Source organism: Myripristis murdjan, chromosome 15, assembly GCF_902150065.1.
Source record: "Myripristis murdjan chromosome 15, fMyrMur1.1, whole genome shotgun sequence".
Lineage (NCBI taxonomy): Eukaryota > Metazoa > Chordata > Actinopteri > Holocentriformes > Holocentridae > Myripristis > Myripristis murdjan.
In genome coordinates, this window is record NC_043994.1 from 12,146,838 (window position 1) to 12,161,186 (window position 14,349).

Consider the following 14,349-nt stretch of genomic DNA (forward strand, 5'->3'; position numbering starts at 1 on the left):
ACGTCAGGTGGTTTGACTCCAGTCCAGCTGAAGAGCTCTTCTTGCCTCTGCTCACAAGCCTCCGCTCTCATAACCCGACTATCCAAGCACATGTCATATCAGCTCCCTGTCCCGTCTGTGCTGTCAGTCATAATGTTCTTGGTTATAGCATGTGGGGACTGACGTGAGGTTTTTTTCCCCCTTCTGTATCCAACTCCAGATCAAAGTTCCCTGAGATAACACAGCCAGTCACTGTGTGTTTATGGTGCCTGAGAGACACCACTAACACTGTCGAGTTGTCATGCTGTGAAGGGAATGGACACAGAGACACAGAGTTTGGGGTGACAGCAGAGGGATTTTACCAGCTCTCACATTTAGAGCTGCATATGCTGTATCGGAGCAGTGTGGATATGACAGGACTGGCCCACACTTTGTCTTGACCTGAGACGGACTTTATACAAAATCCAAGGTGCTGTTTGGTGGCAACATGAACGGATCCTACTCGATGCAGGCTGTAGGGCCAGAGAACGGGACTGTGTTTAAAGAGTCCTTCAAGTTTGTGTCTGAGGTGAAGAGGGACGTGTGGAAGGACGCTGGAGAGGAGCGACCAGTGCCCTCCTGCTGCCTCAGTGTCAGCAACATCTCCTACACAGTCAGGTAAGAGCTGCAGGCAAAATGTATGAGATCATGACTGAAAGACACATGCAGAAACTGGCACCCCCAAAAAGGAGTGGGGGTTATTTACAAGTCTGTGTAACCTGTTGGGATTTTTAAGATTCTAGCGTAAGGGTATACTGGTCAGAAACACAAGTCTATTTGTTGAAATTTGATGGAAAATCAATGGAATTTAGACAGAAAAAGTAAATTTGGTTCAAATTATCCTTAAAAAATCTGTGGAAAATGGCCTAGTTCTTCTTGCTAACGAAACAAGAGGTCGTTTCTGTTATTTACTGACAATATTCTGTTCAGTGAAGTGTACTGCAGTCTACTGATAGATATTTTATCAAAGTAAAAGAGGCTCAGTTATATATGTTGGATTGATTCTATTCTAAGAGTTCCTCATGATGCTCAAGACATTACAGCCTGTGAAAAATGTGTGTGTGTGTGTGTGTGTGTGTGTGTGTCCAGTGAGCGTCTGGGTCCATGGTGGGACTTGCCCTCCTACAAAAGGCGCTGGACCCGTCAGATCCTCCATGACGTCTCCTTCCACGTCGACAGTGGGCAGATCATGGGTATACTGGGCAACTCAGGTTGGCATTCACAGCTCTCTGCACGGAACACTTTGTTCTGAGTGATGATAATAAATAAAGTCATTAATAAATGGATTTTTATGAATGTGTAATAAATAGCAATTGAATTTTAAGATACTGATTTACTTTAAACAGCTTTCATATAGTCCCTTATCTGAATGATTCAAATGTTAGCCTACAGTGTCAGCATGAATGATCTCATGGTAATGAGTGAGATCTTATCTATGGTGCCAGTGTGAGGACTGGAGAAAGTATTGCTGATGGCACTGCAGTGCACTCTCTTCAGAACAAAACAGACAGCTGTGGCATGAAACCATGTCATGGCATCAGCAAAGAGTCAGACACTTGAAAGGAGAATCATTCTGCTGGATGATCCAAAAAATGTGTGTCAAAAGCATCATTACATACCTATGTGTCCATCTGCATATGTCAATGTGTGTGTGTGTGTGTGTGTGTGTGTGTTAAAGGCTCAGGGAAGACCACCCTGCTGGATGCCATCTCAGGGAGGATTGGAAACTCGGGCACGTTGTGTGGCGAGGTTTTCATTAATGGCAGGAAACTGAACAGAGAGCAGTTTCAGGACTGCTTCTCCTACGTGTTGCAGGTAACACACACACACAGTAAAGTATTTATAGCCTCAGTAGGCAGTGAGTTCACTCATGCATAACTTATTATGGTCAAAATTTGGCTTAGATCTCTACCCCAAAAAATGCTTAACTTGACATATTGTACTCAGGACAATTAAACTGCTAAGCTTATTTTTTTTACATTAAGATGTGTAACTAACTAGTGGCACAGCTAACTGTGCATTAATCAAACAGGATTCAAAGGCATGAAAGGCTTGAAAATGTTACTTTAGTAAAAAATATCAGTATTAGCAGTAAAATGTATGAGAGGTCAAAGTTGTCATTGTGAAGACACTGATTCCTTCAAGTGTTAAATTATTAATGCATCAATCTGTAAGAGGAATTTTAATATTGCAGCTTTAACTGCTCCATGTACTGTTGACTTGTTTACACTTCAACAACACAGTTTATGCTTTGTATTTAAAAGCTTATTCAGTGAAGTACAATGCTAAGATAAATGTAGTACAGTAGTACAGTACAAAGAGCAATATTTCCCCCTGAAATGTAGAGCAGCAACAGTATAAAGTTTCACAAAATGGAATTACTAAAGAAGTGTCAGTTCCTCAAAACTACACTTAAGTAAATGTACTTAGTTACTGTATACCCCTAATATAGACTCATCATATAAAGGGCCTTCAATGGCAGCCTGTGCACAAGCATACCAACAAAAAACTATAACTCACACTGAGAGACTCTCTGTAACTTTAGCCAGTTGGTGGCACTTAAGCAGCTTGACTTGAATGTTTTTTCTGAGTCACATTAAAAAATGAAGCTCATTTGTAAGATGAATCTCTATCTCTGCACCTCAGGGACCAGTGGGAAACATTATTTAAGAGTTTGAACGAAGGTTTGGGCTAGCAGTTTGCAACAAACCAAATATACACAAGCACCCTCATTTTGTTTTTACTCTTCCCATTACACACTATCTGACATCAGGTTAATCTTTAGCCCTGACTTGTGAGTGACTGCAGTACAGACAGAGTGAGTGTATATATCTAAGGTTGCCTGTGGTTATATTAACCACCATAAATAGGAAGCCATGAACTCACTGAACACACACACTCACACATCATTTAGCTAAAACTAGGGAAAAGGTTGCCCTGGCCCCTGGATGAAATTAACTTGAGACCCTTGATAGCCTCCTCATACACTTAATCTCTCAATGAGAGGTGCTCAAGTGTATCCAAAGCCTGAATTAAAAACACTGGCTTTAAACGGGCCTTGCTTCCTTTCAAATCATCTCGCTTCTAGATGATAGCACCCCCACCCTCTCTCACACTGCTCTCTAAGCCTTGTCATTAACTTCCCCTGCAAAGCTGCAGATGAGGAGGTGATATGAGCTCCTGATATTAAAGTCATTCAGAGGAGAGACTAAGGAGAAGTGGGATTGGGAGGCACCACGTGTTAATTGAAGCGGGCAGCAGGTTCGGCAGGTTTTAAGTGATGTGCATGTGTGTCTGTGTGTGTGTGTGTGTGTGTGTAGGGTAGGGGAATGTTACAGTGGGTTTGCACACACAAGCACACATATGCACATACATGTAATTATGTGTATGGGTGTGAAGCATACATCATATTGTAAGATCATATTTCTGCATAGGAATGGCCATCTATGCCTACATGGGTTAATACTTTTACGACTGAATAAACTCTGGTCTAAAAGCAAACAGATAGATAACAGATAAGAGATAGATAAACAACAAAGAATTATAAACGGAGGAATAATAAAATGAGATCAAATTAAATAAAATAATCACGTCTCGGTGATATCTTTTTGTTACTTTGTCCATCTAAAATAAACAGAGAGAGAGAGGATGAGAGTTGTTGCCTCTTCTTAAGCCAGCGTTCTGGTTTTCAGAGATGTGAGTTTTCAATAAAGTTTTATGCTTCCTTTACCCATGCTTGTTGTATTTAATACTGGACAAGGAAGAAGGCTTACAAAACCATCTCCTACAATATATCTTTAGTGAAAATAGAGTATCAAAAACTCTGCTCTGCCTTGCTATATTTTTCTGCCTCTCCTTATTTCTCTTTATCCTCTCTTTAACTTGTATCTATATTTGTTTTCGCTTTTTCTTCTCTTATTCGCTCTCTCTCTCGGTCTCCCTCCCTCAGAGTGACAACCTGTTGAGTTATCTGACAGTGGAGGAGACTCTGACCTACACAGCCCAGCTGGCCCTGCGGAAACACTCAGCTGAAGCCATCAAGAAGAAGGTAAATGTTGTAAGCCTCCTCTGCTCTGTCCACTCTTCCAAGTGTCAAGCTGACATTTCTGATAGGGAAACTGCACAAGAGATAGAGTTGTACAACAATGCATGAGCAGATAAAGAATGCCTTTTGTACAGAATCTAGGATGTGTTTGTGTCACATGGTTTTCATCAGTTTTAGCCTCCAATAGGATGGCCTTCATAAATGTTGAAGGTCTACATTGTTCAGAGCACCCCAGTTTTGTAACTTTGGTGTAGATATGAACATTGGTTCACTGCTAGGTCAAGACGTCACTGAATTTATGTGCACAATTAGCACAGCTGGTTCTTAATAGACAAGATGTGAGTTTTCGGTAATTCAACAGGAAGGCAGTCAGTTGAGCGCAGACCTCTACCAAGGTTGCAGCTGGAAATTGTAGCCCTGTTTGTTCTAAGGCACACCCTCTATTAGCAATATTGTTGTCATAGAGCACTCCCCTTTTTTGCAAATGACTGTGGAAAGTTGGTCAGTGCCACCTTGACTCATCACCAATCTTCATGCCAAGTTTTGTGATGTTGCATGGATGCGTTTGGAACCTACTGCCCTGTTTATTCTAAGCCCTGTTGATTGTCACGTCCCCTTTAGGCTGACTCGCCCAAACAGCTGATCACTTCTTCATTGGCCCATGATCAACTTTCACAACAAGTTTAGTTTCATGTAAATCTATCCAGCATCTTTTAGGTTATTCTGCTGATAGACAGACAGACATAGCCCCTGCCAGAGGTTTCACTTTCTGGCCGCAGGTAATAAACTGAGCCTGCTAATATAATCTTTGTAACCTCTGCTGTATGCACGTTTTACAGAGCTGCACTGGGCTTCAGCAGGCCAGTGAGATGTATGTCTGTTTGCTTGGTGCTAATTAACTTATGTGGCCAGTGTGTTTGGCCTATCAGTCCAATGCCAGGAAGTCCTAAAGCTTCATTAAAGTGCATAGTAACCCTCTGGATTTGTAACCTCACAACAGGTTTCATTTTTGTGCTTTACAATATATTTTTTTAATGTGGGGGGAAAATTTTATTTTATTTATATGTACGATTTTGGTCATACTTCCAGTGTTGAAGAATTGTAAACACTCAAATAACCATAATGCTTCACACAACACATCTCAGTCAAGCCCAACCATCTTCACCCTCCGTCCTGCTGAGGGCCGACCAGTGAATGTAGAAGAAAGTACCAGATGATCTATTCACTCAAAAACACCTCCTGGAATTTGCATCAAATCACTTCTACATGTGCTTGTACATCATTGAAGAGACTACAACTATCTAAACTGCTTCCAACAAACAATAAGAGTACAACAATTAAAGTTAGTTAACGTTAGTTAATGCCGTCATGGTTAATTAACTGTTACTTAATGATTATTATGGCATTTACTAATGTTAATAATATCTACAATAACCTTTAAATAACATATAAATTAATACCTTAGCATGAACAGCATTAGTACATGATTCTTAAACACATTAGTTAACGGTTAGTTAACTTTTACTTAATGTTTATTACCTGTTACTTAATGTTTATTATGGCATTAACTAACGTTAATTGTTGAACTCTTATTATAAAGTGATACCCAGTAATTTTTGGCATTGTGTAAGACAAACCATTTATAGCAAATGACGAAACGATGACAGGGGAAATCCATATACTAGAAAATCCATTACTAATTAGAACTAGTGTACATGTCAGTGTTGTGGTTTTGAGTACAAGATCTACAGTAGTGCTTTGCCAGCTCACTTGCCGTTGGAGATTCTTCTGTGGACACATGACCTTTGACCTCTGACTCCTGTGCAGGTGTCGGCAGTGATGGCGGAGCTGAGTCTGAGTCATGTGGCCCACAGTGTGATTGGAGGTCGTGTTTTCCCAGGGATTTCTGGTGGGGAGAGGAGGAGGGTCTCCATTGCCAGCCAGCTGCTTCAGGACCCCAGTGAGTTCCCTACAGGCTGCCCAGGCATGATATATGTATCACCAACAGGACACTACCAAGGGGTTTCAAAGAGATAGCCTATATGATATGATGATGATATGATGATATGACAACAAATATAGAATATGTATGTTTTCTGGCTGTTTAATATGCATATCACAGTAAAAACACCAAACGTACAAAATATAATTTTTCCTGTTTTCATGAAAATGCTGATTAGGTGAACCCATGTGAAAACCATTGACAGTGTCATCCTGGCAGTAGTAAAAAGTTTACGACGAGATCTGTCCCTCCCCAAAGAGTTTTAAAAATCCAAACTGGAAGAAAACAAAGGGAACTAAGTAAGACTGGAATAAGGAGTGGACAGAAGGAGAGCAGGAGGGAGGGAGAGATGGAAAAGGGTAATGAAAGACGGGGTTATCACACCTCATTGGAATAAGCAGAGACCCACCTCTGTGTGTGTGTGTGTGTGTGTGTGTGTGTGTGTGTGTGTGTGTGTGTGTGTGTGTGTGTGTGTGTGTGTGTGTGTGTGTGTGCACGCGCTCCTGTGTGTTTCAGTCATCCCAGGTGTAGTTTATCAGGTTTATGGTCCCCCAGGGAGGTTGAAAAGTCTCAGTCCTCATTCAGGATTAGACCGGCCTTGGCCAGACACATACACACTCACACACACACACATGCACACACACACTCTCACAGAGTAATGAGGAGTTCCCATTCGCTGCCTCTCCAATCAACCAGGAAATGAATTAATCTCACAATTAAAGCATCTGCTAATTCCACTCTGCTTTCATAATGCAAAGAGGCAATCTTTTAATTGTCCTAATTAGAGTAATTAACTAAAAAAAGAACTCACTTATCTTAACAAGTTAAGTTGGCCCCACTGAGAGGCCTGCCTGCGCCACTTAATAAAAGTACATTAAACCTTTTAAAAGTTTAAAGATGAAAAAAAAGAGAGAGTGAAAAGTTATTGAGTGGCTGCCTTTCTCCTGTTCTCCAATGTGTGTGATGTGTGACTAACCTGCATGCGGATGATGATGTCATTGCGGTGATGTCGTCGCAGAGGTGATTCTATTGGACGAGCCGACCACGGGGCTGGACAGCATGACTGCCAATCAGATTGTGGTGCTGCTGGCAGAGCTGGCCAGGAGGGACCGTATCGTCATAGTAACCATTCACCAACCACGCTCCGAGCTCTTCAGGGTGAGTTAGAGAGGAGCAGAGAGGCGGAGGATGGAGTAATATTGACTTTAAAAGTTACATAAACACTGAAAACTCTCTCCACCAAGTCAATTAAAAAAATGGGAGGTGGTTCTGTTGATGTGTGTGTGTGTGTGTGTGTGCATGCATGTTTGTGAGTGTGTGTATACATATCATGTTCAGGTACATGAGTGTTTGTAAGAAATTTTGTTTTTTTGACTTTGAAATTCTACCAGGAACACAAAGATAGACGATCATATGTTGCACTTGTATTGATGCTGCTTGGTGATATAAAACCGTGTGTGTGTGTGTGTGTGTGTGTGTGTGTGTGCGCGCATGTATGTATCTGTCCTTCAGGTATTCAGTAGGATAGCCATCATGAGTTGTGGAGAGCTGGTGTTCTGTGGGCAGCCAGAGGAGATGGTGGACTTCTTCAGCCAGTGTGGATATGAGTGTCCGGAGTACTGCAACCCCTTTGACATCTATGGTATGTTATATATGTTACCTAAGGTATGGCCACGTGTCATCCACTGTTTTTTCAAGTATAACAATTTGTTACTAACTTCCATATAATAGCTACACCTGCATCTCACTCTCTTCCATCTTCACGTCAAAATCCACCTACAGTTTAGACATTTGCTGACACCTCATGGACACACTGGTTGTATGGGAGTAGGTTTTCTTGTTTCCCGGTTTGATTGAGAAGTCATGAGGAAAATACTATCAGTGAAGTGATGTGATGAAAGGCCACCCATGACGGTATAGCAGGAGTTAGTAAGATGGATCAGAGGCTGAAATTTACATGATCCCCATGTGGAAATTAGGCCACTGCAGCAGCAAAAACTAATGGAGTGCAGTAAAAATGATATAAATGACGGTATAACAAAATGATTGTAATATAAGCAAGCGAAACTGGCAATTTCAACAGTGGAATATGCTAATTAGAGAATGAATGGGAGCCAGATTACAGCATTTAAAGGTGTGCAAAGCAGCCACAGCATTAGCTTATTAAAGGAGAGAAAAATATGTGCACTATGAGAGAAAAAAAAAAACTCAGCCAAATGAAATATGTGTAGTATGAAAAGTGAAAAATTATAAATAAATAAAGAAAACTATTAATGCTAATGCAAAATGTGACAAATGGAAGGAAAGTGAGAAATTGAACTAAACCAATATAAGCATATACAGGATGTGTAAAAATATGCTTGTATTCATATTGCATTCACAAAGTAAGCCTCTACAGAAAAATGTATTCATCAAATGTAGTCATATCAAAGAGGTGAATAGCAAAATGTACTGACTGCTCATTGGTAAATGCACATTAGTGGCTCTCTACTTCATTCTGACATCAGCTAAAAATAAACACCAAAAATGTGGCATTGTGCATGGTTAGAGACTGGTTCCCTTGCTCACATGCCTGTAAGTCACTCCCTCCTGTATCTGTCACATTATTTTTAGTGAGTGACAGCTCTTGGTCTGATTGACAGTTGACTTCACCTCGGTGGACACACGCAGCACTGAGAGGGAGGCGGCCACATTCAGTCGCATGCATGAAATCACCTCATCCTACCAGGCCTCTGCCATCTACCAGAGCATGCTGGGAAGAATGGAGCAGATCCTGCAGCAGGCGGAAAAACCTGCCATCCCCTTTAAGAGCAAGGAGTCACCCAGCAGTGCTGCCAAACTTGGAGTTCTACTCAGGTCAGTGTGAGCGAGCCATCCGACTGTTAGCAGAGGGTTTGTTTTTTTTGTGTGTGTGTGTGTGTACGTCCACCATGGTTCATGGTATAGGGGCTACTATATCACCATCATGCATGTTTCTTATCAATATGATAACTCAAGGAACATAATAGAAACTGATGTAAATACATTTTGGAGCACCTTGATCCAAAGTATGTTGATGTAAAATATACCATCCATCCCCTCTCCTTTTCATGTGCATGCTTCTGGAGGCATGTGTCTCTATGAAAACATGCATGGCTCTGTGTGTGTGTATTTATGTTCATATACTGGGTGTTGATGTGTGTGTTTATTTGTGTATTCTGTGTACAGGCGGACGGTGCGGAACCTGTCCAGAGACAGGATGGGTGTTCTGATGCGTCTGTCCCAGAATCTGATCTACGGTCTCTTTGTGGCCTTCTTCGTCATGCATTTAGACAGTGATGTCACCAAGGGTGCTGTACAGGACCGCATCGGCATCATCTATCAGTCTGTTGGCGCTTCGCCCTACACTGGCATGCTGAACGCTGTGGCTCTCTGTGAGTTACACCACTACCATCTAGACGAATCTGCATACAGAAAAAAGACATTTTGCTCCTTGTTTCTTAGATTTCCATAGATTTTACTTAAAAATGACACGTGCTAAATTTGAACATTCATATATGAATTCCCTTGCTGTTTTAAAGAATATTCACAACCGTTTCCCATAAACCAAGAGAGAGGATTTGGTTTGGAACTGTACTAATTGTGATACCTGATGTAAATTGGGACAGGGGCAGGAACTAGAAAATCGTAGTTCATTTTCTTGAGAGTGTCTTCATCTCATTCTTAGAAATAAAAACATTAGGATACCATATTACATAAATCTCATATGGATGCAACAACACAGACAAATATTTTGAATCAAATTCATTCTTCCATTCATTGTTTATAAAGCAGCTCTGTGCTGCAGTGATGTTAAACCACAGATGAGAGCTTTGTCTGGCTGGGAACAGGTTGGAAAACTGACTGGAGTATTCCATTTAAAACTGTAAAAGATCATATATCAGTAATTACATAACATCTGTGTTACCTTATAGGCCATCTAACATGATGGCTGGAGGGAAAATCCAAAGTGACACGAGTGTAGTCTGTTGCCTGGGTAAAAGAGATGTGTTATCTTTTGTTGTGTTGAATAACAGGTTTGAAAGAACTTTATCTCATGTGTGCGTGAGCTCACTTATCTTGACAGAAACAGCAAAACAAAGTTGAGTCTCAGGGTTCTTTCATATTCTCTCTTTACTAAACATGGATCTAATGGCCCTTTTTCGACTGCAGACCAGGAGGTCTGTTTTACATGGTCTGAAAGTATTTCCACTGGGAATGACACGGTTCTAGGTTAAGTTCCTGGAACCTGATCAGGAAGGTGAAACTAACATCTGAGCTCCAGGAACGTTTAGGAGGAGCTGGAGGGGCTGTCGTCTGATTGGTCCAGCCATGACTTGGCAACGCTAACATGAATATGGGCTATCACAGGAAAAAAATACAGCAGCTACTCTGGTGCAGCAGCAGCCAGAGGAGGCCTTTTCTAACACAGCGTGGGGAAGAGCTGCCCACTGCTCATGAGTGAAAAACACTGTAAAAAAAAAAAAAAAATGTCAGAGGCTGTTAAAATCTGTCAACAAGTGGCTTACCCATTGGCTTTTAATTGAGGTTTTACAGTATTAGGATGGAGCTCAACTCCGCTGTTAGAAACACTTTCTTTCTCTAATAAAAAATATTACAGATCAGCAGCTAAAAAATATTTTTAAAAATGTATTCAAAAAATTTGCTGTATGTGGGAGAGCTGGGTATTCAGTGCACAGCAAAATAAAAGATCAAGATTTAGCTTTTTATGGAGCTCCTCCTATCCTTCCCGGTCAGTTCTCCATGCAGTGGAAAAGAAACAAATGGCAGAACATGAACCTGGAAGTGTAACTGATCGACACCAGTGAGCCTTGTGCTTGAAAATCTGCTATCCATCTATTTGTAACACCATATGTTAGGATGCTCCTGCTGTTCCTTGTGGTACTTCCACCTACTTTACTGCCCTCTCCACCTATCAGCAGTCTAATATCTTAGCTTTAGGGGTGGTGATCACAGCAGAAGTAGATACTGAAGATAAGAGCTGTGATAAAACACTGGGCTAAGTGGAGAGGTAAGAGGTAGATAAAACACAAATCAGCCATACAGCCAGAGGTAATGACTTGGGCTATCATACCATCCTTGAACCTCTTAACAGCTTACAGTGTAAAATACACACCAGGCTGCACTGGCTCTTCACAGGAGCGACTTCAGCAGAGTGATACTGGAACAATCCCAAACTGTGGCAGCTTAGGTTTTCACAGTATGGTGACATAATGTTGAGATGATGTCATTTTCACCTCTGTATGTCCGGTGGTTCGGTTCCTATGGTTGGCATTTTGGATTAGCTTAGCATAAAGACTTAAAGTCTATGGGAGACATTAGCAGTTATAATTCCAACCATCTAACTTCTAAAACGACTTTTTTTTTCTTCCAAGATGTGCACTTAAAATACACCAATCATTGTGTGCGTAAGAAAGCTTCAGAGCTGCTATAAGGTTTATTTTTCACATTTTTCATGATTCCCAGATTTCAAATCTTTATACAAGGCTAACACAAAGTATTCATTAAATTATACATCATTATACATCAAAACCTGATTAACTTACGTGTGCCATTAACTGACTTCAAGTAGTTTCTCCTTGCTCTTCACCATATATGATGCTGTTTTACAACATTATATGTGATAATTACTCAACACTGTTACTCATTATTATGTCAGTGTTGGTTATCTTTGCCTCAAATTTAACATATTTTCTCTCTCTCTCTCTGTCTGTCTCTCAACAGTCCCGGCGTTGCGGGCCATAAGCGATCAGGAGAGTCAGGATGGACTGTACAGCAAATGGCAAATGTTCCTGGCTTACATCTTCCACATCCTGCCCTTCAGCATCATCAGTGTCTTCATCTTCACTTCCTTCCTCTACTGGTAGGTAGCGAGTGTGTGTTTGATTTATTTTGGCTGGGCAAAGCTGAGTGGACAGGGTGCTGCTGCTGTTGAACTGCCCTCACTGAACTAATGGCTCACATATTCTCTTGGTGCCCCCTGCCATGTTGTGTTTGTCCCTCCCTGCTGTGCTCTCAGGACAGTGGGGATGCATCCAGACAGCATGCGCTTCCTGGGGTTCTCTGCTGTGGTCCTGGTGCCTCATATTGTAGGTGAGCATCTGTAAGAAATGGAATAAAACAAGAAAACACAAAAAAGCTCCCTAACAAGTACCCATAGCTTTCACTGAAGAGTTATCTGTGAATTAATAGCACTCAATTAACCATATTACACCCAAATAGATAATAATTTGTTTCTTTGCATAGCACCATGATATGGAGTTATCAGATATTTCTCAGTGTCATTTAGGTGTTAAATAAGTGACACGATGAGTTTGACTTGAGTGTCGGTTCAATCAATCACCATCTGTTGTATCACTATCTGTTGTATCTATCGTTAACTGGCCAGACTGTTTCCATTATGAACGTTAAAGTGTGTTATTGATGTACTTTCTCGACAGGTGAGCTGCTGACTGTGGTGCTGCTGGGAGTGGTTCAAGACCCCAACATGGTCAACAGTGGAGTGGCTCTGCTCAACATTGCTGGCATCTTGGTGGGCTCCGGCTTTCTCAGGTGACACTTCAAATACGGAGATGCAGCTTTTACAAATTAACAGTTTTTCAAGCCTGTCGTGATTTGAACACAGCTTGTCGTTCAAGCATTGCAGTTAAAAGCAACACTACTTTTGAGTCTACTGTGTCTCTGTTGCCTGGATTAGAATGTTTTCGTATTATTGAGATAGTGGTTTGCCATTTTGATTCATCACTGTCATACATTTATCGTCAAAGATGACATTGCTATGGCTCAATTATCTAACTCTCCCTCCCCTCTGCAGGAGTACCGAGCAGATGCCGCAGGTCTTTCAGTGGCTCAGCTACCTGACTTTCCAGAAGTACAGCTGTGAGCTGCTCATCGTCACTGAGTTCCACGGACTCAACTTTACATGCAGTAAGCTGTCTAAGACATCCTCCTCAATCTGCACCTATCCTAAGCTTGAATGAAAAGGAGGATTTAATAATCATTGTATTATTAACAAACTCTTTGGACAGATACGCATCTGTTTCCAAGTTTTACCTGCAGGCGTGAAAATACATTAAAGAGTGTGTAAACACAGTTTTTAACCAACCGTTTTTAACACAGTTTGGGGGCAGTCATAATTTTCTGTTCGCAAGGCATCTAGAAGTTGAGTGTTTCAGGCCACAGAGAGCAGTGCAACAATGAATTTCTGCCCCTAGAAGCAAACGCAGGACTTCATTCAAAAACATTGAAATTAAGTCCAGGATTAATTCTATTCACTGCACAGAGGCCATGAGGCTGTGATTCTTTAAAACGTAGGCAGTTATAACTCTTTCTCTCTGGTGTGTTGCGTTGTTGCAGGGTACGCCAGACCGCTGCCAGGGGCCTGTCTGATCTCCCAGGGCGATCAGATCATTGACCAGGGCTATCCCGGCGCTCTGTCCCGATACACACTAGACTTCATTCTCCTGTACTCCTTCCTCCCCGCTCTCCTGCTGCTGGGCATGGCCAGCTACAAGATCAGAGATTACCTCGTACGGCACTAAAACCACCAAGACCGGACAGTGGGAAATTAAAATGGGAAACTGAACTGTGGTCTGATCGGCCCAAAGGAACCAGTTCAGACTCTGCTCAGGGAAGATGAGGGATGCTGACGTACTGTGGCTCCTGCTGAGACATGCTGCCTGTGTTTGCACTCAACCCTTTTTCTCTGACATCAAAAGCGATGTTCGTCTATAAGCACTTACCTTAGGTTATGGGATAAGGGCTTACATCAGATTATGTAGTTGCTTTCTGAAGTTCAGTATGATTGAAAGCACTGGTGTCGGTATTGTCAGTGCAGGGAGCTTTTTCTCTGGATGTTCTTTTCAGAAACTATCCCTGTGCAAAGTGCCAAAGGTTGATCCATATTGACTGGAAAACAGCCAAGGTTGTTAAACCACCTGATATGGCTGCTGCTCAAAAATTGAACACACTTGGTAACGCTGGCAATCACTGGAATCACGTGGATCTGATATCTACCTCAGGTCACACTGAGGAAGAAACAAAGCTTCTCCTTAAAAAAAAATCAGACTCAAACTAATGATGAATTTAAGGCCTAATACAGCTCATATCGCTCGACCAGGATATTACAACTGTCAGGGTTAAGGTGTTGATTCCCACTGCGGCTACCCATGCTAAAAAAAATGTTTGCACTCATGCCACATTAAGGCTTTTTGTATAAACGTATCCACCAAAAGGTGTATGCAAA

General features: G+C 41.5%; 1 protein-coding gene across 1 annotated transcript; it reads left to right on the forward strand.

The window, feature by feature from the left end:
- Positions 1 to 466: 466 nt before the first annotated feature.
- On the forward strand, positions 467 to 13,645 carry abcg5 (ATP-binding cassette, sub-family G (WHITE), member 5). Its single transcript, XM_030070822.1, has 14 exons — positions 467 to 636; positions 1,108 to 1,229; positions 1,697 to 1,833; positions 3,968 to 4,066; positions 5,891 to 6,023; positions 7,084 to 7,223; positions 7,578 to 7,707; positions 8,708 to 8,921; positions 9,273 to 9,478; positions 11,829 to 11,967; positions 12,124 to 12,197; positions 12,545 to 12,656; positions 12,919 to 13,031; positions 13,461 to 13,645. Exons 1-14 carry the CDS (start codon positions 467 to 469, stop codon positions 13,643 to 13,645), a joined length of 1,974 nt encoding a protein of 657 aa, XP_029926682.1.
- The last annotated feature ends 704 nt before the right edge of the window (positions 13,646 to 14,349 follow it).

Coding starts and splice junctions, on each gene's coding strand:
- abcg5 (XM_030070822.1), top strand. CDS start 467: ATGAACGGATCCTACTCGATGCAGGCTGTAGGGCCAGAGAACGGGACT. Junction 1,230..1,696: donor GGGTATACTGGGCAACTCAG/GTTGGCATTCAC, acceptor TGTGTGTTAAAG/GCTCAGGGAAGACCACCCTG. Junction 4,067..5,890: donor CTGAAGCCATCAAGAAGAAG/GTAAATGTTGTA, acceptor ACTCCTGTGCAG/GTGTCGGCAGTGATGGCGGA.